The following is a 23,818-nucleotide window of genomic DNA, read 5'->3' as shown; positions in this document are numbered from 1 at the left end:
AATAATGCACTGCCAATAGTACCATTCTAGCAACAAACAGAACTGCTTGTGAATCTTTTTTATGTTTTTATTAAACACCTTACTGCATGTTATACTATCACAGATATGTTGCCTTCTTTTTAGAATTTTCCTTGTGTCTTAGTGTAGAGATATTTTGATAAGAATGCCTAAGTATACCATTAATAAATCTCAGAATTATATATTAGTTTCTAACTCACTGTATTTGGGATTGCAGCACGGGAGTGAGCAGTGGAGCAGGCACGGGTGCTGGTGGAGGAGGAGTGACCATGGTAACAACTGGTGGTGGTCGTGGACCACCAGTTTCTCCGGCTGTAAGCAACAGACAGCCGTTCCCTCGCAATGTCCCAAGTCGCTCAACGTTCCACAGTGGACAGAATCGTCGTAACCATACGGCTGCTGCGTATGGGCTGGCCACTCCTCTCCAAACGCAAGACACGTCTGCAATTACCCATTCGGGCAGGACATCATCATTCTTTTCTAAATTATCCTCCAGATTTTCTAAGCGGTAAGTGTCTGTCAAATTAGATAATAACGTAGTTTCTGTAGTGTTTTAGACAACCTCTCATACTTCCTGAAGTTAAAACAGTTACACCTCAGCAGCAATAATTCGGTAATGTGTTCTTCATTATATCATACAGATATATGTAAACCAAATTATGTTTATTGTTCATGTTATATGTATTGATTTTCACTGTACATGTTGAGTACTGTGGGCCTCATTGCTGTATTTCATAACACCAATGACTGTATGCTAAAGTTCTTTCCAAAGATCATCTTAAGCATGTAATAATCTCATGATTGAAACTGAAATCAGTCTCATATGTTATTTTCTTTGAGTGAACAATGAAAGGGAAGGAGATACTCTTCAAAGTGTGGGCATGGCTAAAGTTTAGGTATTGAGCAAAAATTCGCAAGTAAATAGTAATATCCAAGAATTTGCTGAAATGTGACTGCACAATTGATCCGATTTAGTTTCTGTTTGTTGAACTGTAATAACATTGTAACTTACGATATATGGTTAAAACTGTTGGTCCTTTTTGTAGAGCATACATTCCAGTCATTTTGTTGTAACAATGAAAAAACAAAGATAGACAGATACGTTGGTCAATGGTAGTTTGTTGAGGGCATTCAGAAAAGTATTTGTTCTTAAGTTACATGAAAGGAAATGGATTTGGGGACAACTTAATCTTCAAGCAGTTGTTTGCATCCAATTTATGTTGTAATAATTAGAGATGAATGTTAGGAATTAAGGATTGCCACTCCAGTGCTGCTGAAACAACAGAGAATTAGTGCATGTGATTATACCACAAGTCGTAACTGCTCCTTTCACATATGATATGTGAAAGATACTGCTGTTACAATGGAAATCATAACAAGGTTTCCTTCTTGTTTTTCATGAATAGAATGACCACAAATTATAAGCATTGGTACCATTTGGTGGAAGGCTATTTGAGGATTGTCCTAAATATAAAACTGAATCTGAAAAATATTTCTTTTCTGTATTGCCAGTTGTAGGATGTGAGTAGAGTTAACAAAGTCGGCCCATATTATTTCTGTAACTTTATACGAAAGTAGTTTTGCAATTATTGAATGCCTATAAATTAGTAGTACCCATTTGATAAAAAACATTTATTACGGCTGCAGCATGTATCTTGTTTGAAAACAGTGTTTAATTTTAGCCTACATTCAAGAGTCTCGCCTGGAAATAAGATCGTTTGTTCTAATACAAATGTTCAGAATATTAGTAGTTTGCAGCCTTCATTTTACTCAAGATTTAAAAGTGTTTACTTGCTCCCGCTGTGTCATATACTCTACGCTGTTGTGACAGTTCAACTCGAATTAATCTTTTGTGTATTGACCAATAATAGCAAAGGGAATAAAACAATGTGACAAAAAGCACCCAATAATGAATTACACTACACGCGTTTGTGTAGTCATTTTTATGTGGAAATTAATTCGTTGACATCCATTGAGAAGTAGCCCTTCAGAATAGCATGTTGTTAAAATACTTGTGTATGATGAAGTTAAACTCTGTGTATTAAAGAAGTGGATAGTTTCAATGTAAAGATGCCCATAGTTGATGACGAATCGGGTGTTTCGGTGTATGTATGTTTCAAAGATGAAATAGTAATGGGCTTTTTCACTTTGTCTGTTTTGATACCTTGAGATGTAAAAATACTTTACAGTTAAGAAGTTGAGACATAGAATTTATGCCGTTGTATGGCAGTTCTACATTGGAATGTTCCCTGGCAGGAATTTGTTAGTGTATATTTAATTAGGTCTCTAGTGTTCATTGGGAAGCAGAGAGAGCTATTTTCTTATGAACATAGGCTTACTAAGTGTAGTTTGTCATAGTTCAGGTTTTATTTACACATTGATACATAAAAACTTGGAGCTATTTCTGCACTAGCTGCTAAACGTTAACACACTCCCTCCCTCCCCCCACTTGCTGTGTGTGTGTGTTTGTAACAAAATAAGAACCTTGGGTCGGGGGGGGGGGGGTGTAGTCTACCCAGTTTAGAAAATTTTATATTGGGACAGGTGGTAGAATATCCAAATGTGATGGGATGTGAAGCAGCCATTGAAGTTGAGAATGTTGTGCTCAGCAGCAGGCTCTACCACTGGGTGACTAACTTTGCCGTTGGCCATAATTAGATGGTAGCAATTCATTTGCGTGTACAGCTGTGAAAATTGTAAATGTGAAATCCATATCTCAAATGCTCTACCTCTATGAAAGAAAATTTTAAGAGCCAGGAGTTCTACCTGTAAAATGTGGAGCGTATGCCAAAGTTTTCAATGCGGATCAGCTTTAAGCATAGGCTTATTTCAGTAATGACAGTGACCAGAGGCATTGTTCTACCTAAGGCAGATGTGGGTATACAACCTTCGCTTCCACATCTGCAACTCTTAATTCGGATATTACGTTTATGTGACCAGAAGATATTGTCTCACAGGGTTCATCAGAAATTGCATCGTGTATCATGAAACATCTTAGAGATCCCTCAAATGTTCATTATAAAAGAAGGTTGATTCTTTCCTCAGACTCGTGCAGTGGACAAAACAAGCAATACAGTGTACTATTCTCTCCTTGTCAGAGGAGCCTATGACTTGATTCAGTATTATGTCTTTTTTTCTTGGACATACCTGTTTACCCAGTGACAAAGATTTTCGCACAATAGAAAAGAAAATCCAAAAAAAAAAAAAGTTACATTTACACTCCTGACCAGTGGTACGACATTGTAAAAAAATGCCGAAGTCGAAAACCCATGTACCGTCATTCCAATGACAACAGAAGATTTCAGGGTTTTCAGTGTTGAGCACCAAAATAGTACTTCGTAAATAAACTTTTTATATAAAATTCTCTGTAAAATGCCCATACAGCACATCCCAAGAGGCTGTAGACAGAACTTTATACAAGGACTCTCTGAGCAAAGTATGAAAGATGGTACTCAGAACACCCTTTCAGTGATGAGAAAATAGCTTGCGGCACAACTCTTATGACAGCAATAAGTGAAACAAGGCAAAAGAAATGGATTGAAAGCTTGGAGAAAATGGACATGTCACATAGCAGCAAATTCATCAGAAAGCTCAATGGGGATCCAAAAGAAAGCAAAGACATGGCTAGAGTAACACCTAATCAAATTGCGCATAAACTACTACTGAAAGGCAAGCCCAGCAAAAAATGTGAGAACTCCAAGTTACAACGTGATATGACCGAATGTCAAAAATTGGGTGCTAACCCATTTAACCACTGCTGAAACGTTTAAAATCCTCAAACTCTGGAGGTAGTCCAATGTAATAGCACTCATAAAACCAGGAAAAGAGCCTGACTCACCAAGCAACTATTGACCCATATCCATTCTGTACCACCACCTCAAAATGTGTGGAAGTCTGATACTTAATTGAATCAGTAACATTATTGATTCAAAGTTAATCCTGCAGCAAACTGGTTTAAGACCAGGTAAATCACGTACTGGCCTGATCTTGGCACTCGCAGAGCACACATATGAGAGAGATGAAAATAAATTGAAAACGAGCGTGGCTCTGCACAATCTAAGTGCCATCTATGATACAATAAACCAGCGGAAACTATTACTCAGAATCTATGATACTACTAGGGACTGTCAACTAAAAAATGTATAGAATCCTTGCTGCAGACCCAACAATTCTACGTTGCCATGGAATGGGGGAAGAAGTCATTGGAGAAAGCGGAAAAAACATCCTTGCTCAGGTAAGTGTTCTGGCTCCCATCCTGTTCAATATATATACAAACGACCAGCCCATTCCCAGAGATAAGAGATGTTTTCTCTGTGCTGATGATATGTGTATTGCAGTACAAGGAAAAACCTTTGAGGAAGTGGAAGTAATGTATGAAAATACCCTGGAAGCTGTTTCAACATACATTGGTGTCAGAAATGAAAGCAATTTTGCAAGGTAGCATGTATTTTGCCATAAAATAGTATAAGCAGGTGATAGTAAAGTAGAAACAGTGTAAATAATACACAAAGTAAACAACTGCAGCGTGCATAATTGTAGACAAAAATGGTTTTAGATATTTTCAACTTAACAGATGTCCACACACATTCCAACAACTGGTTAATGTGCTCACAAGGGAACCTCCCCATCGCACCCCCCTCAGATTTAGTTGTAAGTTGGCACAGTGGATAGGTCTTGAAAAACTGAACACAGATCAATCAAGAAAACAGGAAGAAGTTGTGTGGAACTATGAAAAAAAATAAGAAAAATATACAAACTGGGTAGTCCATCCGCAAAATAAGCAACATCAAGAAATTGTGAGCTAAAGAGCGCCGTGGTCTCGTGGTTAGCGTGAGCAGCTGTGGAACGAGAGGTCCTTGGTTCAAGTCTTCCCTCGAGCGAAAAGTTTAATTTTTTATTTTCAGGCAATTATCAAAGTTCAGGCACTCACACATAATCATCTTCGCTCTCCAAAATTACAGGACATGTTCAGATTTGCTTGGGCATATGCAGGATTTGACGGTCTACACACGGAAAAATTTCAAAACGTTAAAAACATATGTTTTGCCAGAGCACAGGGAAAACTGTACGACTGGGAAACTATTGCATTCATTTCACTTTTTTGGGAGTGATTATCACATCCACAAGAAAACCTAAATCGGGCAAGGTAGAAGAATCTTTTTACCCATTCGCCAAGTGTACAAGTTAGGTGGGTCGACAACATATTCCTGTCGTGTGACGCACATGCCGTCACCAGTGTTGTATAGAATATGTCAGACGTGTTTTCCTGTGTAGGAATCAGTTGACTTATGACCTTGCGATCAAATGTTTTCGGTTCCCATTGGAGAGGCACGTCCTTTCGTCTACTAATCGCACAGTTTTGCGGTGCGGTCGCAAAACACAGACTCTAAACTTATTACAGTGAACAGAGACGTCAATGAACGAACGGACAGATCATAACTTTGCGAAAATAAAGAAAGTAAAATTTTTACTTGAGGGAAGACTTGAACCAAGGACCTCTCGTTTCTCAACTGCTCACGCTAACCACGAGACCACGGCGCTCATGAGCTTGTATTATTCTTGATGTTGCTTATCTTGCACATGGACTACTCAGTTTGTATATTTTGCTTATTTTTTCATAGTTCCACACTGTTTTCTTGATTGATCTGTGTTCAGTTTTTCAAGGCCTATCTACTGTGCCAACTTATAACTAAATCTGAGGGGGGGTGCGATGGGGAGGTTCCCTTGTCAGTATGGCATGTGACCACCTCTGGCAACAATACATACTTGACAATAATGTGGCATGTTGTGAATGGTGTCATCAGTCTCATGTTGAGGCAATAATGCCCATTCTTCTTGCAGAGGTGCTCACAGTCTTGGAGAGCAATTGGTGGATGCTGATGTGATGCAAGCCATCTCCCTTGTGCATCCCAGACATGCTGAATGGGATTCAAATTGGGAGAGCGAGCAAGCTGTACCTTGCGTGCAGTATCTTCCATTTCCAAGTAAACATCAACCAGCTGTGCTCTACAAGATTGAGCCTTATCATTCATCAATACAAAGTCTGGGCCCACAGCACCTCGCAGCAACCGCAAATAAGGTTCCAAGACCTTGTCACGATACCTGAAAGCAGTTAAACCTTGCTGATTCACCCACACAATTTCTTGAAGAGGTGTTCGGGTGATAAACGTAATCCTTGCCTACACCACTAGGGTTCCTCCTCATTTTGGGTCTCTTTCCACAGTGTTTGGGTCCCGAAACCATGTTCCCTCCAGATGTGAATCCATTGAGAGTTATTCTCGACTAAATTGGAACTCTTCTGTCAAAACAACATTGGGACACTGTTCAACCGTCCAGGTGGCATATTGATGACTCCACTCTAGACGTTGCCTTCTGTGAAGACACATCAGAGGTAGACATGCAGCAGGTCTCCAACATTAAAGGCCACTCTGCAGAATCCTTCTGCATACCGTTTGCCTTGATAAAACACATCCTGTGGATGCTGTGACCTCACATCCTAGTTGCCATGTGGTACTAATGCGGTACTGCCGTGCCCTTACAGTCGAATAACGGGACACTTTTCTGAAATCACACTTGGTCAGCCCTGCCGTGGTCTTAGAAATACAGTTTCGGTCTCTGTACACTGTTGCTACATCTGAGAAACAACAGAGGGATTCACACTAATCCATCAGGCAACATCAGTTTGCAGCTGTCCTGCTTCCTTTCTTTCTCTGGCCCCCCACCGCAGAGGGTCTGGTAGGCATCATTTATATGCCATACTGCACCATCTGTGACTGTGTACCAGGCTATTGTAGATGTGGGACTAACCAGCAAACATACCTCATTTCATAGGTGTCCTGATGTCATTGTGGCATGGTTATCCCTTGACCAGAATGCCATCTTCCATGCAGAACATGATCATGTGGTCATCTGGTTGACAGTTTGTATGATTATATCCTGAATTAGACACAGAACGGGAAATTGCGGTTTGTTACTTTAATTTTGGATGCCAGTGTATTACAGTGACCACTCTCTCAATCCAAATCCCTCCAAAATGAAAGTTTGCACTTTTCACCTGAACACACGCCTAGCAAATTGAACGTTACACATTAATTGGAATGGGTCTATCCTTGAGCGCACAGACCGGCAAAGAGTGACGCTTGACAGGTCCCTCACATAGAAACATCGCTTTGAAGAAACCCGAACTAAGGTAGCTGCAGGGGACAATATCCTTAAAAAGCTAACTGGCGGTAAGTGGGGCACTAAACCTACTGTGCTTAGAACTACTACTATAGCACTTTGCTTTTCTGCTGCTGAATACGCATGCCGTGGATGATCTAGATTGGAGCATGCAAAGAAGATCAATACAAACCTTAACAAAACCTGTAGGCTTGTCACAAGACTCTTAAAGCCCACTCCACTGGAAAAACTCTTCCAAGCTTAAGTTTGCCGAAGTCCCAAGTCTCATAGGGTAGCTCATGAACGTAACGAGCAGTTCAAGAAGACATTTGATGAGTGCCATCCACAATTTGCTAGCCTTTATGGATTAAAAAGACTAAAATTAAGGTATTGGTTCCTCAATTACACTTTAGAACAACCCCCCCGTCAGCTACCCTGTTCAGAACGTCCACGAAGTGGTGCCAAATTAAGCTATAGGTCATACTAAATCATATCATAACTGATGTAGCCCATGTAAAAATCAATCTGATAAAATGGAGCCCATTACAACCCAACAGTGATAAGTGTGACAGTAGAGAAATATAAAACTTGGAACATCTTCTAACATGCCAAAATTGTCCTGCATGTTGCTCCTTATGTGACCTGTGGCTAAGCAGACATGAAGTCTTTAATGTAGCCTATTTTGGTCTAAAAAAATTGACTGCTTCAGACACGAATAAGTAGAGTATGTAGGAAAATAAGTGCTGTGAAATTTGATAACCAACCAGGTGTGCTCTTCTTCAAGCTTCTATTCTGATATGGAAGAGTGGTACGGACTGGAACTCTTCATGAAGATGCCAGTTGTCACTCCAAAACCCTTGGCTGATCATTCTTACATGATTCAACTTCTTGAGGAAGTACCACTACTCTGTCTATGCAGAAGACTCATATCAGTCCTGAAGTTAAAAGATCTCGTGATACTAATGCTGCCACAGATACCTTCAATTTTTCATGATATTTACCAAAACCTGAAATCCCCAGAAACATAGGACCGGGAAGATACTCCAGAAGAGAAATGAAGTTCTTTGTAGTTGATATGTATGCCAGATAACAAGACTTACACTTGTGAAATAGTATTTCAACCAGGATAAAACTATTTAATATGTGTTTTTTTAATTGTTGTATTAATTATAGCATCCAAGGTCATATTCAGTGCTGTTTACATTAAAATTGATGTTTTTCCTTTTACATAATTGACATAACAATAAGAAGAAAGAAGTTACCCCTTTATTGTACACTGCTTTAGAAAACCCAAATTATTTTAATTTCTTCTCATAGTGGCATAGCTCCCTCTCATTAGACCCCTCAGTTGTCCTTACCAAACTGTAGCAAAGAACAGATTTGGGTAGCATTGCACGTACTCAGCTTCAGTCTCTGTATCACAATACATGACATTTGGATCTCCCCCCCCCCCCCCCCCCCCCTCATCTCCACCAGCTCTCTACCCATGCTCCCATGCTACTTCACTTTAATGTAATTCTTTTGTTGTATAACTTACACCTATACTTTTCTATCTCCCCACCCCCTTTCCTTCCAGAGCTAAGAATGCTATTTGTTTATGTGCCACAGGTAGCGCTCTCAGCTCACACTAGGATGTGCTCAATAATGCCATATGCCTATTAGGCTGTTTCCTTCCTTAGCTGCTATCACTCCCTCCCATGTGTTACTTTCTTCCCCTTGTTCTTTATACCCACTGCGTCTAAGACAGCCCTATCTCAGTCAGGCTGCCGTGCCCAGGACATTGTAGCCATTGTGCTTGCATACCAGTTTATTAATTCTAAAGAAGGTATAGTCTGAGTTTAATCTTATTTGAATACCTGCCAGTCGCTCAACATTTCGGCTACATGGTGAGTAAGTAAAGAAATGGAGAGCAGTATAAATCAGCAAGGTACCTTTACTCATTTCATTGTTTAAAACTGCAGATTGTTGATTTTGCCTCAAAGTACACTCAGCGTGGATAGGGAATCGTGCTCGACTTACATGGTTTCATACATATTGCCTCTGAGCTGATTGGAACTGCAGCACTATGAAATTCCCAAATAACTGTAACGTACTTCTGTTATAATTCAGTTAATGGTGTCAGAAATTCTGAAATAATCAGTACCTTCTGGTACAACTGTAGTTTACGTTTGCTGCTGCTATACATTGGAATAAATAGATGAAGATGTCTTCGTGGGTGCATTAGCTGGAATGTATCAGCCGAGGTGTTTCTTTTTCAGTTGTCATAATATATGTTTTGTTCCTGGGGACATATTTAGTGAATGCACAGAGTGTATTGAAGGTAATGGAGAAGTTCATTTAGCATTTTATCATTTACTCATTGATAAATTACAATTGTTATATATGAATTTAATGTGTGATATGCAGTATTTGCCAGTTTTTGAGTCTCTGGGAATTGATGGTGAACTATAATGTGCTACAACATTTAGAGTCCAAGGAATGTGACAAGTCATGTCTGTCCTTTATGTACTATCATACAGACATGCAACTACAGTTTTTCAGATAGAAGAGTCTGGAGTCATGTTGGGCAAATGAATAATGCTGCTGCTACTCTCCTTCTTTGTGCTATGGTCAGTAAACACAGTGCAATGGGCCCACATTGTCGTGTTTAAGTTTTATTGAACCTTTTTTTGTCTCTACTTCATATTACCCTATATCACCATCTTATTCTTCATTACGTATGTATTTTTCAATCACTAATTGTAGAAAACTGTAACTAGAAGAGGTATTTTCCATAAAGCATCTTATTAGCAACTTCCATAACATTTGAACCTTGCCAAGTTTTTTATTTTGATGATGATAAATGCTAGCTTTCAATTTCCATGTCTTCTGCTTTAAAAATTACATTCTTTGTTTGAGATTTATGTTTGTGTACTCTTTAGTCCTGTAAAGAATATCCTCTCTTCTGCAGTAAAGAAGGATGAACATCCCTTAACAAAACAAATCTATTTTCAATAAAGTTCTTCTAAGTATGTGACAGCTTAATGTGATAACATTATTTCAAGCACTCAAGTTGATAAAAGCTGCCTACAATACCAGCCGAAACATATATTGCTCTGTCATACATGACACCATCACGCACACTCAGCCCATGCCCTTAAAATACAAATCTCATTGAAAATTTCACATACATTATATTGCATAATTATCAGATAAGTGAAATACTGCATGTATTTTCTCAGGTACAATTTCCATATTTATGATTAAAGTGATTGGATTTCCGTTTGACTGCCTTTTGCATTGTATTTAGCTGCAGTTTCATGCTGCTGCAGTAATCTACTGTGGCAGTGATGTTGATCAGTTGAAAGTTCATCACACGTAGGGAGTACTGGTGTATTGCCTCTGCTATAGATGTCACTGTCTGTGAACATACTGAAAAGTACAGAGCTGTGTATTTTACAACTTATAGTCGCTAAATATTTTGCATTATAAAAGGAAACTTAACAACCAGTTGGGTGATGGTTCTGTTTCATAATACTACATTTTTTTTTTAAATTTGCAATCCTTGTTGGAAGAGCTGGTCTCAATCTTATTAATACATCCATCATATTTAATTTTCAATCGAAAATGACCAATTTCGCTTTACAGTATTCATGTGCCATATATTCGATTTATTTTGAAATTGCAAGGGCAGGATGAAATTGAAGCATACAAATAGTGTGGCATGTTCATATTGATTGGTGGTATCAAGCATCATATACAGCATAAGAAATGTTGTTTTGGTTTTAAAGAAGATATTTTCAGTTATTCCAAAGGAGGACCTCAACCAACATGGATGTATAAAACCAGCTTACAGCGTCTAAAATTGCTTTCATTCATATTAGATATAATTTCATAAATACATAATATATAAATTATTAATAAATTAAATGTTTAAGTTTTCTTATATTTTTTTCCTTGTTTGCGTATGTGTCTCATCTTCCTGTAATTATTTTTCATTTAACATCATTTAAAATTCATGACGCAATTTTTGTGCTAACTATGAAGTTTTGTATAACTTTCAAAAATACATAATTTCCTTTTGGCTCTAACTTTCCACAAGGTTTGTTTTGCATATGTATTTGTCTGTTAATCTCTCTCGACAACTGCACTTAGTAGTATAATTATATCAATCATATCGATCACAACTGAAATTATATTTAAATTCTTAGTTCTTTTCTTTCTTCTACCACTACTCGCATCTTCTTGTCTGTTAGGGCAAATGTGCTAAATTGAGTGCAAGAGGTTTCCTATTTAATACTATAAAAGTTTATCTGTAATTTAGCCAGAAGATAAAGGTATGAATTTTTAACACTGACAGGCAGTTTTTCTTTCTGCTTGTTATTCTTAGGACCTAAAATTAAGAGGGGAGTTGGCGTCACAGAAGCAGTGAACCTTGCTGAGAAAAACTGATGCATATGCGTGGCTCTTGGAGTCACATTACGCATCCTCAGAGCTCTGCATTTGATTTGGTACAGATCATTCAGTATGTGAGGCTCACATGTGGGGTGCTATCAAGCTTTAGGTCTTTATGAGACCAAAGACCAGACTGTAGACAGCTATTTGCTTCACATGTATTTTGAACAGGAATTGTTACTATCCAATAAATTATTAATTTAACTTTCGCATGAAATCTGCAACATTTTTTTATTGTTGCAGGTATAGTTTATTTTGATAGATAATCAATTTTATGATTATCTAATTGTATTGTAAATAGAAGTACACAGGAAATAGGTCTAGTCTACCTTAAATATTATTGTAATTTCTTATTCCATTTGAGAGACTGTTTTGTAAAGGGTAGCTGTAAACTAGTGTGTGCCATATTATAACACAAGAAGTCAATCAGAAATTTACTCAAAACATGAGCAATATTATTGCCTTAAAGTATTCATACTTACCTCAGCTGCACAATTACATTAATGTGTTAATGTACTTGGTGTACGTGATTCTGGGTTTCATATATTAGTTATCCACACACAACTGTTAGTGCAAGACTTAATGCAGTTCCAGGGTTGAAACGTTGCTTCAGAAGACTGTTTATATGACTCTTCAGCTGCATGCCTATGTAAATAAAAGTGCATCTCATTTGGGGGAACAAATACTTATGAATGAATGTTACCCTATGCTGTCTACCAAGCAACTTAGATTGGCAATGATCTAAACATGCTGCCTTTGTTTAGTTCCTTTAATTTTTTACATAGGTATATAAATTGAGTGAATGGCTCAACTTTAGTCAGCTTCTTAAATTCCCAGGTTTTTTGTTGTTTATGCAGTTGTGTATTGAGTGACTAATCACAGTGTATTTCTGTAAACATAGATGCCTTTTGAGTCCTATACATCTCACAATATTTCATACGTAGCATTCTTTCTTCAGTAACTACAATACAGTGTCAGGGTAACAGTTTATTTTCATCCTTTATGCGTGTGCTAAATAATGCTGTTTAGTAGTAACTAAATCAGTATTGTCAGTGCATTTAAACAAAAGACATAACCAGCATTATGCGATCATAACCTGTATCTCTTGAAAATATTATTGTTAATACTCGGAACAATAGTCCATAAACATTTTCAGGTTTAAAACCACAAAGTCAGTATTTATTTCAAATGATATTAAGAATACAGGACGTGGTGCCTGGCTGAATCTTGCCATTACTGCTGTTTGATCATATTTGACAATTTTTCAAAATTCACAGTGTCTTTTGACTGCAAAACATTCCTTTAATAGTTGTGCATGCTGAGTTAGTAATGAGTACTTAAGCAGTGCCTTTAGAAAATTTGTCAACTCTTGTATTTGCAGTAATTTCATTTCAGTAGCAATTTTTGATGCAGGCTTCTTCTCAGATGCCTTAGTTAAATATGACTCTTTTGTAAATTACTACTAAACCTTGAATTGTTACCAGTAACACATGGTACATTGTTAACAATAATTCTCACTTTTTTATATGAAATTCAGTGTTCTGTTTTCTGTTAGTTGCACTTTCTAGATATGGAAAGTGTTTTATGTAAAGGACAACTTTTCTACAAATAAATAGACATTGTTAATGCTGGTAACAGTACTTCATATTAAAGTGAAAAAAAGTGCTTGTGCATTGCATTTACTTGCTTACTGAATGAATTTTCTTAAAGATCTTTTATGTATACTACACATTATTTTGGATTCAGCTCAAACTGTTGATAAGCTCTTAAATTGTATGTTATAAAATTAAATCGCATCACACAGAAGAGTATATTATTTGAGGTACTCATTTATTTGATTTTTATTTGCATAAATATTGGTCAGAAATCCCTTTTGTGCAACTGTATGTTTATTTTGTGTGTGTACAATTTAATATATATATTATATAGTTAATATATATATTATATATATATATATATATAAACGCATCTTGTTGAAAGTTTTAAATTTTGAATAAAATTCTTTAATACATTTCTACTATATGATCATTTTTTTGTTTTTTGCCTTAAATATTTACAAGAGCATTAAATATTAGTAGTAGTAGTACACATTTTTTATTACTGCTTTATACAAACACAACATCCAAAGCAACCAAGACACACAGTGAAGTATTGTCAGAAAAAATCAGTCTCTCTTAAGGAAGTGTTTTTCGCAACAAATTTTATTTTGTTATTACAATATTTGAATAAACATTTTAGACTTGGCTTACCCCATTTTTAGCAGATTTGCAGAAATGTAAATTTGATAGGTGTAAGTATTTTTAGTGTCTTTTTGTGTGTTATGTACCTTTTCTCTCTTCGACAAAAGAACAAAAAAAAAACCAGTTTATATTTCTGAGATCCAGATCATTGGCTTAACACTTACCAAAATGGAAATTGAAGTTGTTTGAATCAGCATTTACCCTGTTGTTTCTGTTTTTATTGTGTATTTAACCTAGAAACTCTTCATAAATCACTTTCAAAGAACACAGTATTGTTGGGTTGTAGAGAATAGGTTTCTAAAACCATTAGTTTGAAGATAAAAATTAGATTGAAATCTCATGATAGATTAAAACTGTGCCATATTAAGTCAAACTTCAGGCAGCACTATTATCAACAGATTAGATATTTAGAAGTTTAGATTAATTATTCATTCCATAGACCCATAAAAGAGGGAATCCTCCTCAGTGTGGAACATGTCAGATAAACACATTACGATAATGTAATTAGAAAAACTTGAGTTTCATTAATTTTGATGATCCTCAGTCAATAAACAGTAAAATTTAGTACATGAATTAAATTTAAACTTCTAATATTAGAGGTATCCCAAGAGACCTTCATTGTCACAGTACAATCCTCACAGTGTCAGTACCTTTCCTCTGCTTTCAAAATTATATAAAGGTTTTCTTGCATCTGTCACAGAAAAAGCACTACATGGAGAAAGTATGTAAGGCACTGAGAACTATAAGGGTCCAAAGCCCGGAGACAAAAGTTTTGGGAAAAATGAGTGTTTATTAAAATAAAATTTGGGTACATACCACCAGTCCCATAGGTTTGACATTTTTTTCGAGTGTGGACCTATAGCACAGATAGAGCTAGTTCCCCACAAGATTATCATATGTTAGGAGCATGCATAAAAGCTACAGTCCCAAATTGATGGTGTGCTTTTGGTTCCGAGTATCTCATATGATAGCAAATGTCGTAAGGTATGGCTGTAATTTGGTTGCTGTGAGATGTACTTTGTACTGGACCATGAGGTGTGTGCAGGTAGCTCATATGGTAGCAGCTTTCTTTATGAAATGATATGTCTCAGTTTAAGCACTGATCCTTCACACACTGTTAATGGATTGTAAAGGATCATTCATGGATTAGTATCATGTATATATTTGGAATACACAACAAACTGTGTGTTTTATTAGAAAAGTAACTCAAACATCCACACCACAAAATTTACTTTGTGTGTATTTCTGCAATCGAATTTTTCCTTCTTTCTGAGTTACGTAAGCAGAGTAGACCTGAACTGGTTGAAGTGCTCCAAAAATTTTTGCTATTTCTCATAGTAGATATATAACAAAGAATTATTTCACTGTTGCACATTTTATCCATATGTTTATCTAGAACATAAATACATATGTGGACAGTGTTTTTGTCACAGTATATCAGAGCATATAATTTAAGCCAAAGTAGCATGCTATGATATCTACTTAAAATACATAAAGTAAGTTGGAGGACAGGTACACTCATGATCAGCTATTAAACTAAAATGAACTTTCGTTTGTTGTAAGGATAAGGACAAGTAGATGTCAACAATGAGAGTTCAGAATTCTTTTTGTGTTGAGCCCAAATATCAGGAGATATCGCTTTCCATGTGTTGGTGCCACTGTGTAATGCTACATTTCGAAGGCTGCATATGAAAAGTGTGAAATTCGTAGCTCATTACTGCTCCTGGCTTTAAAAGAAATAGGTTTTGGATTTGCAGCACTCAGTTTTGTTCCATACGTATAGTGGCTTTACCTTTTTCTATTTATTTCTGTTCGCCTTTTTCTGAAACATACTATAAAGAATTATTGTAGTCGGTGCTAGCTTGAATGTGAAGGCAAGGATTAAGATAATGTGGGAATCAAGTTAATTCAGCAACGACCATATGTGAATTCAGTAAAGTGAAATTTGAAAACGTAAGTTAACATTTTTGTCAAATGTATAGTTTAATGTTTGTAGTAGCCCCAAAATTAGTTGTTTTTCAGTAGGTAACCATCACCAAAGATTTATTTATAAGGTTGCTTTTACTGAAGTGACAAGGAGAACCAAGAAAATTAATGAGGTTCATATCTATGCAGTCTGTACATTTGATACAGATTTCTTGAGTATTGAAGCATTGCTTGAATATGGTTTGCTGAATGTTGGTTCTTCACCAAAATTATCATAACATGCTCAGAAGAATTAATGACAAATATTTAGTCATCAGCATCTGAAGATGATTCATTCCATGCTGTTAGAAAGCAAGGGGCGCATTTGAAAAGACGGCATACCAAGAAGAGTGCATCATAACAGATTTTTTTGTTTGTGGCATCATGCCCTTGTTGTTCTAGTTTGAGTGACTTTTAATTGACTTTGCCACCTTCCAGAACTGTCTACTAGTGGTATTTTACCCTCCAGCGTCCAAAAGGAAAAGTGTCATAGATTCAGGGTACTGTAGGTTTCATAATTATTTGTTGAGAATTTTCAGTCAACTGTACCATTAACCAACTTTACTATGGTGAGTACAACCATTGCATCTGTATTTATTCAGTTACTGAAAAATAAGTAAGTTACACTACAGCTATCATTACTGTGGAGACAAAGAAAAACATTAATTTTTCTGTCAATGTGACCAATTAATTCTCATAGAATAAGGACGTGGTGTAGGCAAATTATGTTAATCCTTCGTTAGTATCTGCACTTAAGTTGAAACTGTGTGCTAGAGGAACAGTTGTGCCTTAGTTATAGGCCTCAACTATTGGATTTGTAACAAATTAATAGTAGATCCATATGGTGCACAAATGGCTGGTAAAATATTATTGTAACTACATTTTGTGGTTGTGATGAACTCCCCCTTGGGAGCCATGGGGATAATAACTGTGTTTTCCAACACTATTTTGTGTTAGATGCCTGTGACAAATTACTGCAGTAATCTAAATGAGCTAACAGGAGAATTTCGTGTGTTATTGTTACAAAAAGAAAAACAGACCTGTTTATATCTGCAGATTGTCTTGCGTTCTGTAACAAGATCCAAGTTCCATTAGATAAATTCAGTCGGAAAGTATTTCAGCATATGTTTTAGAGGATATGTGCAACATATTACTGTTCTGAAGTTTGTGTATCAGTTAACACTGTCATCAATGGCACAATTTTGTTTTACACACCATGAAATACATCAGTTTGTCAGAGTACAGCAACCATTAGATAACATTATTTTATGAAAATGGTTCTGAAATATAATGCTACTTATCACACCTAGCGCTACCATGTATTCAGAAAGTTGCATTAGGTATCAGTATTAAAAGTAATAATATAATGAATATTTCAAAAGCCTAATTATTATATTAACATGGTGCTTCAGTGTGACAGCAGGTAGGTCACAATTTATATAATAAGTGGAACACGTATAACAGATCATGCAGAAAAAAAAATTAGAGTAAATCTCCATAGTTATCTTTTCTTAAAGTAATGTAAATGTGGGTGAAGCAAAATTTCATCATATGATGCAAAACTCCCTTAATCCCTTGTCAGGCAGTTCAGTTTGATGTTAAATGCTGATACTTCAGAAAACCTTGTGCTGGGGGGGGGGGGATACATATAAAAACCATACACAACAATTACAATGATACATTTTAATACTTATCCACCCACCCTTCTCAGAATTATGTTGGAAAATAAAACTGCAGTATGTATTAAAAAAAAAGTAATTGTTTAAATGTGTGGCTTTTGTTGGGCCAGTTTGTATGGTAACTCTGTAAGGTGATATTGTTCACTTTCATATTGCATAAACCTTTGTGTTATTAATGTGATAATGATTAGTGCACTGCATTTTGTGTCGGTAACATTTGACTTGTTGTTTAGGAATGGTTAAAAGAATTTCTTAAATGATGATATTAGTAAAGCTGACAAGAATCATACCTACATCACATAGACATGGGAGCAGATTTGAGTTAATGTAAATAAGAGAGAGAGACCACATTTAGGACAATATTAAAATGAATATGGGATCTTTACCTGTTGAAATTTAATGTCGACTCAAAGAAAATAAGTCGAGAAGGGCTGAACATCGTGTTTTGTGATTCAGTATCTAAACTTTATTTTCGCTGTATTTTATTTTATTTTGTAGATTAATTAACTGTTTTATCCTGCTCCAAAAACTGATAATTACTTCTTGACACTGATTCATTACATTCTTATAGTAGAAAAAAGTTTGTTCAAGGTTGCTAAATTTGGAACATGTAACTTACATTCCATGGTGTTTCACCTTTCAGTACTTGAAGACATTTAAAATGTAATGTTTTTCTTATGTTTGTACAATTTGTCTTTGCTTCAAAATCAGTGAGTACATGTACATGAATTCAGTAGCGTATGAGATAGCAGTTTTTTCAGTGGTGATGTTTGCAGGCAATTGTTTCTTAGTGTTCAGTTATGAACCGCACACTTTGTTTATCAAGACCATTTCTCTCTCTCTCTCTCTCTCTCTCTCTCTCTCTCTCTGTGTGTGTGTGTGTGTGTGTGTGTGTGTGTGTGTGTGTGTGTGTGTGTGTGTGTGTCTGTCTCCTTGTTGACTCCTGAAAATATCTCTGCATTCTGGGGTTCTGTTCGAAGCTGAACCAATTGCTGATGTTTGTTCATGCCCTGAGAAAAGTTTGCATTTGTAGTTGTGCATTTTTGTTGTGGATCTTGATCATGTTTTCTGGTATTAAAACAATTGTTTAAAATATCAGGAATGGAAAGGTCAGTGTGAGCTAATAAATACTGGCATAACAGTCATTGGTCATTGGTTTGTGAAATACGCAAGTGGAGTCCTAGTGTTGCTTGATTCTTAAGTTTGCAGTTAATGTTTGTAATGTAATGTGCATTTTTTGTTTGTTGAAGTATAATGTCTTTTTGCACAGCACTTCATAATATGTGTTGTTTTGTTTTGACCCATCATTGTTTAGATTTGCTTTCTTTTTGAATTTCAGACCCATGGATACGGTCCCTAAACATGTAGTTAGGTACGTTTACCCTTTTTACGTATATTGTAGTATATTAAAGATTTATTTTAAGTGTTCCATTGTTAATTTTTTACTGATCTTCATTTAAATTGGTTGTGTTCATATCAATATGCATGCAAACACACACAAGAATTAGCTTTGTAAATAAAAAGCAAAGGGAGAGATCTTGGTCACTAAAATTCCACACACGGATGACCTGTATAAATATGTAACTTCGGGAAATGTTTTACATGGTAAGTACTGTCAAGGAGTTTGATAGATAAAAAATATGAACTAAAAAGCAGTATTTTAGAATTAAATCAATTATGTTTGATAGTTTGCCATTTAACAATAAATTATTGGTTTCGGCTTGTGTGTGTGCGGCGGGGGGGGGGAGGGGGGGGGATCGTTATCCTATGAAAAGAGAGTGTGCATGCTATTGAACAGAGGCAGATACACATTCAGGTTCTAATGATGACTTTTTGTAAACCTCAGTAAGTATTAAGTAACTGTAGGCAGTCATTTGTGTGTGTTACTTGACTTAGAAGCAAGAAAAGAAAATTTGTAAGTACAAAGACATACGTAACAGACAATGAACTACCTTCAGTTTTAAAGTCTCCTCTCCTCTCCCCCCCCCCCCCCCCCCCCTCTCTCTCTCTCTCTCTCTCTCTCTCTCTCTCTCTCTCTCTCTCTCCCCCCCCCCCCCTCTCCCCCTCCCCTTTTTTGATGAAAAGACGTATTAGCTGTCTTTGTTGTCAGTTTTCTTGCACTGTTGAAAAAAACTTAATCCTCAAAAAAAATTCATTGAATACAAGACTTTCAGTAGTATCCTTCAGAATGCAGTGAACTAGAAGGGCATCTAAAATGTTCCCTCATTCCCATCCCCTTTCCTCATAAAAAACAAAAAGAAATGGGGGGGGGGGGGGGGGAACAGAAAAACCTGCCTTAATTTTCTCCACAGTGTGAATAATGTGAAGTTTCTTCAGTGGTGACGAGTCACTGTATTGCCATAGACTGCTGAACTGTTGTGCCAGTGCACCCGTAACTTACATCTATCTCCTCTTCAAATGAATGAAACAAATTAGTTTGCTCTGTGCTTGTAGACAGAAGAGCACTATTTTTGTTTGGAAAATGCAAACTATCCTTAAAAGCTCCTACAAGAGCCCTGCCTGCATGTTGTGAGGTCAAACCTTTATAAGTGTGTGCACACCTCGTTCTCGGAAAACATTTAGGGACACTGTAGAACTATTTTCCATATAAAGCAAAGGTACTGGTCATCATGAAATAACATTAGTAAAAAAACCAAACCAAAGCACATCACAACACAAGTTTGGCTAATGTAGAAGTAGCAGTAAAGGAACATAGGAATATTGTAATGCAAATTCGGTTTTAAAATGAAGGGAATATAATGAAATGAAATAAAATAATAATAAGCACTGATACCGTAATGTGGTTGTATGCATGAACGTTTAACAGATTATGTAACTTATTGATGTTTTGTTCATAAGGTATTTACCTATTTTTGTTCATAAGGGGTTCACCTATTAAGAAACATTTATATGTATTCCAGTCATTGGTTATTAAGTTAATACTTCTCATTTGTTGTTCACTTAGGTAAGTCACACTACATCACGACATTTCAATTCATTTAGGCAACTTTGATATGTAAATCCTGTAACATCTTTGTAGTAACCTCATATAACAATAGTCAAAATTTTATTTTATGAAAATGAATGTGTGTGTGTGTGTGTGTGTGTGTGTGTGTGTGTTTTGTGAGAAGGCAGGACAGATATATTAATGTGAACAAAAAATCTTTACATTATCACCTGCATTTTCTTTATAAAATAGTAGTCACGGTAAAGATTAATTGTATTTAAATTTTTATCCACAATTACAGTGAATAAATCTCTTACAGCAGCACTGTCAATGATGATCAGGTTAAACCTCGATCATTAAGATTCACGTGGAGTATGAAGACAACGTCATCAAGGGACCCAAATGAAATAATGGCAGAAATACGAAAGGTAATGTTTTCTCTTAAGCAATACTGCAGTAGTGCTGACAATAATCTCAAAGTTTAATGGTAAATGTAGAATGAACATTTATTATTTCCTTCTTTTCATTACTTTGTAAGTGTTTACAGCTTGTTCTATATAAATTTTACAATTTCAGGTATTGGACGCTAACAACTGTGATTATGAACAACGTGAACGCTTCCTTTTGTTGTGTGTGCATGGTGATCCAAACACAGACTCACTTGTTCAATGGGAGATAGAAGTGTGTAAACTCCCTCGACTGTCCCTTAACGGAGTAAGATTCAAGCGTATCTCTGGAACATCGATTGGTTTCAAGAATATTGCATCGAAGATAGCGAATGAACTGAAGCTGTGACTACCCGTTCTAGAGGGTGGCTGTAGTGAGGATGAAGGTGGAACAGCACCTCATTCCACATCAACAGCTCCCTCAAGAGGCTGACGATGGAAACTTGGCCCACGACGGCCATGGCGATTCAGGCGATAATCTGTGGAGCCATTTGAAGATGAATGCTTGCCCCCCCACCCCTGCAGCTCAACCAGTATAATGCTTGAATATGTAGAACACCACTTCCTTACTTCATGGAGCAGTCAGTAGCCTCTGTACAGTGTTCAAAGTTCGGCTTTTTATTTTTATTTTTTCTGCCCTTCGGTAGTGTGATGATGTGGCTTAGGCAAGAAATGCATTTCTTCATGAAGCAGGATTTGGAACTTTCATCCATTAATGGCTCAGACTTGTATATACTCAATGATCCATGAAAAATAATCTCTTCCAAAGTGCTCTGTTTTCACAATTTATTTATTTTCATTCTGTAAATATTTCAGTTACCTTCAGAATCCAATCCACATTTTCTACAGTCCTTGAGATTTCACCTAAAGATTTTATACAGTTGGAACATTTTTCAGTAATTGTATGGAATTAACATAAAATTGACATGAAATTTAGTGTAAATGAACTTATTCATTTGTAGGTCTAATGTTGTAATAGTCACACATTTGCTGTTTTATATTTGGCACCATGAAATCAATGGGGCTGTTGATCTCAAATATTCGTCATGTACATAGTGATTTTGGGAAATAACAGCAATTTTCCACTGTTTTGCAGCATCATGTTGTAAGCAAGGCTGAAGCTCTGAAATATTTGTAAGATAATAAAGACTCACAGTGTAACTTGCAATATTCAATAGCCTGTTCCTTGTTTTAAATAGCATAATTCTTAAAATAATGGTTTTGTGCTTCTTTTAATTTGTAATAGGGGCAGAGACAACCTGATTAAATAGACAGGCCTTCCTCCTACACCTCTGCTGCCCCCTTTCCTGCCCCCTCCTCTCTCTCTCTCTCTCTCTGCTCTCTCTCTCTCTCTCCTCCTCCTCCTCCTCCCATTCCTCCTTGTCCTCCATGAACGTACTAAATATATTTCGGGTTGTTATCCACCAGTACATGAAGTAGTGCTGCTGTTCAGTGTTGGGGGGGGGGGGGGGGGGGAGATATGTTAGTTTATAGGGTATTCCTAGTGGACAAAAATGAGGTCGTAGGGCCATCTGTACTTAATTGTCGTCATTTTTGGTGAGTAGTTTTCCAGGTCAACCTAACCATTCACACGAATATTGAACCTAAACCCTAATTTTGGTAAGTTACATTTCTTGTGTTTGTTGTTGAATAGGTCATTGCAGGTTAGTCAAGGAATGTGAGCATTGGATTGTGGAGAGGAGTAGATAATGACTTTTTTTACAAAAAGCACCTCATAATATCTTACTGATATATACTGGCTTTCAGTGCTTTTGTTGTGTTAGTTACTTCATGTATCTGTGGTTAGTAACACTCTGCCTTTTGCCCTTGTTTATTAAAAATAAGAGGAGGCAGGTTAGAGACTATGAACTCGACAGAGTTTTAACTTTTAAAAAAAAGTGGAGAGATGAATCATCTGAAACTAAATCATAGGGAAAGATTTTTTATACCCTCTGCCTATGGCACTTATGGTGTGACTTCCTAAGGGAACACTTGCATCACAGATGTTTTTATAATGTCAGACATTTTTTATAATGTGTATGCTTGTGGTGCATAGTTATGTCAGTCTTGCTACTTGTATGATCTGGTCAAAAATTCATCTGCAAACTGTTGGAGTCAGTGCATTTTTCAGGTACTCTCACAGTCAAGTAAGTAGTCTAATGAATGTGGAGATGAGTTCAGATATCTACAAAATGGGACTCTATGCAGTCCTGTAAAATGAAGTTTTCTAGTGCCTTATTTATGTTTCCGTATTTATTAAATTCTCTTGGAAAATATCAGTAAATGTTGAAATAAGCATGTGTCAAGAATCAGTTAGCATCATTTGGTTTCCTCTGTTTCTGATGTTAATACTCATTTAAAATAGAGTTTCCTTTATAAAGTAAATACCTATGTGAGGATCAAAAGTATCAAATAAGAGACTCTGGTGTATCAATAGGTTTGACCTATTTGTGATAAATAAATTACTTTGATACAGCCAAAATTAATGTAGCTTTTCAGTGATTATAATTTTCCATAAAAGGTTTGTACTGCCTAATTTACCACTGTGTGTTATGATGGTCAGCTATCAATTTATGTATACAGCACGTTGTGTCTTGAGCAGTGACAGTGTAATTAAATTGAGTATCTTGACAGAGACTTAATTTTCAACAACATTCATGTATAACATTCATATATACTAGGTTTGCAGAAACGTCTGTTACCTGAAACTTGCAAGAACTAAAGTTTAATATATATATATTTTACCAAAAGTGATTCGATTCTCAAACTCAACAAACGTAACTCACAAGTATAATTTTGTGTGTGTGTTTCAGACATTAAAAAAAAAAAACATTAATTCAGATCTTTTCTAGCCACATTTGCATATACTGTGAGAACTCCATGTTGTTTCTCTTGACAGGTTCTCATACAAGTGATTTCTCAATATTTTTT

At 36.3% G+C, this 23,818-nt stretch overlaps 1 protein-coding gene across 8 annotated transcripts in view; it reads left to right on the top strand.

Moving 5' to 3' along the window:
• The window catches only part of LOC126184939 (serine/threonine-protein kinase MARK2-like), a 297,700-nt gene extending 274,331 nt beyond the window's left edge, over positions 1-23,369 (top strand). For 4 of the 8 annotated variants that reach the window (XM_049927665.1, XM_049927615.1, XM_049927659.1 and 1 more), the window contains 4 exons: positions 236-526; positions 18,834-18,866; positions 20,761-20,869; positions 21,018-23,369. In XM_049927665.1, coding sequence (XP_049783622.1) covers positions 236-526; positions 18,834-18,866; positions 20,761-20,869; positions 21,018-21,236 — 652 coding nt within the window. In that variant the 3' untranslated portion in view covers positions 21,237-23,369. Of the gene's footprint in view, positions 1-235; positions 527-11,545; positions 13,491-18,833; positions 18,867-20,760; positions 20,870-21,017 lie in introns of those variants that run through there. The other 4 variants (XM_049927622.1, XM_049927649.1, XM_049927638.1 and 1 more) reach the window with 4 other exon arrangements.
• Positions 23,370-23,818: the final 449 nt, after the last annotated feature.

This window comes from Schistocerca cancellata, chromosome 1 (genome assembly GCF_023864275.1).
Source record: "Schistocerca cancellata isolate TAMUIC-IGC-003103 chromosome 1, iqSchCanc2.1, whole genome shotgun sequence".
NCBI lineage: Eukaryota > Metazoa > Arthropoda > Insecta > Orthoptera > Acrididae > Schistocerca > Schistocerca cancellata.
This window is presented reverse-complemented; position numbering and strand designations above follow the sequence as displayed.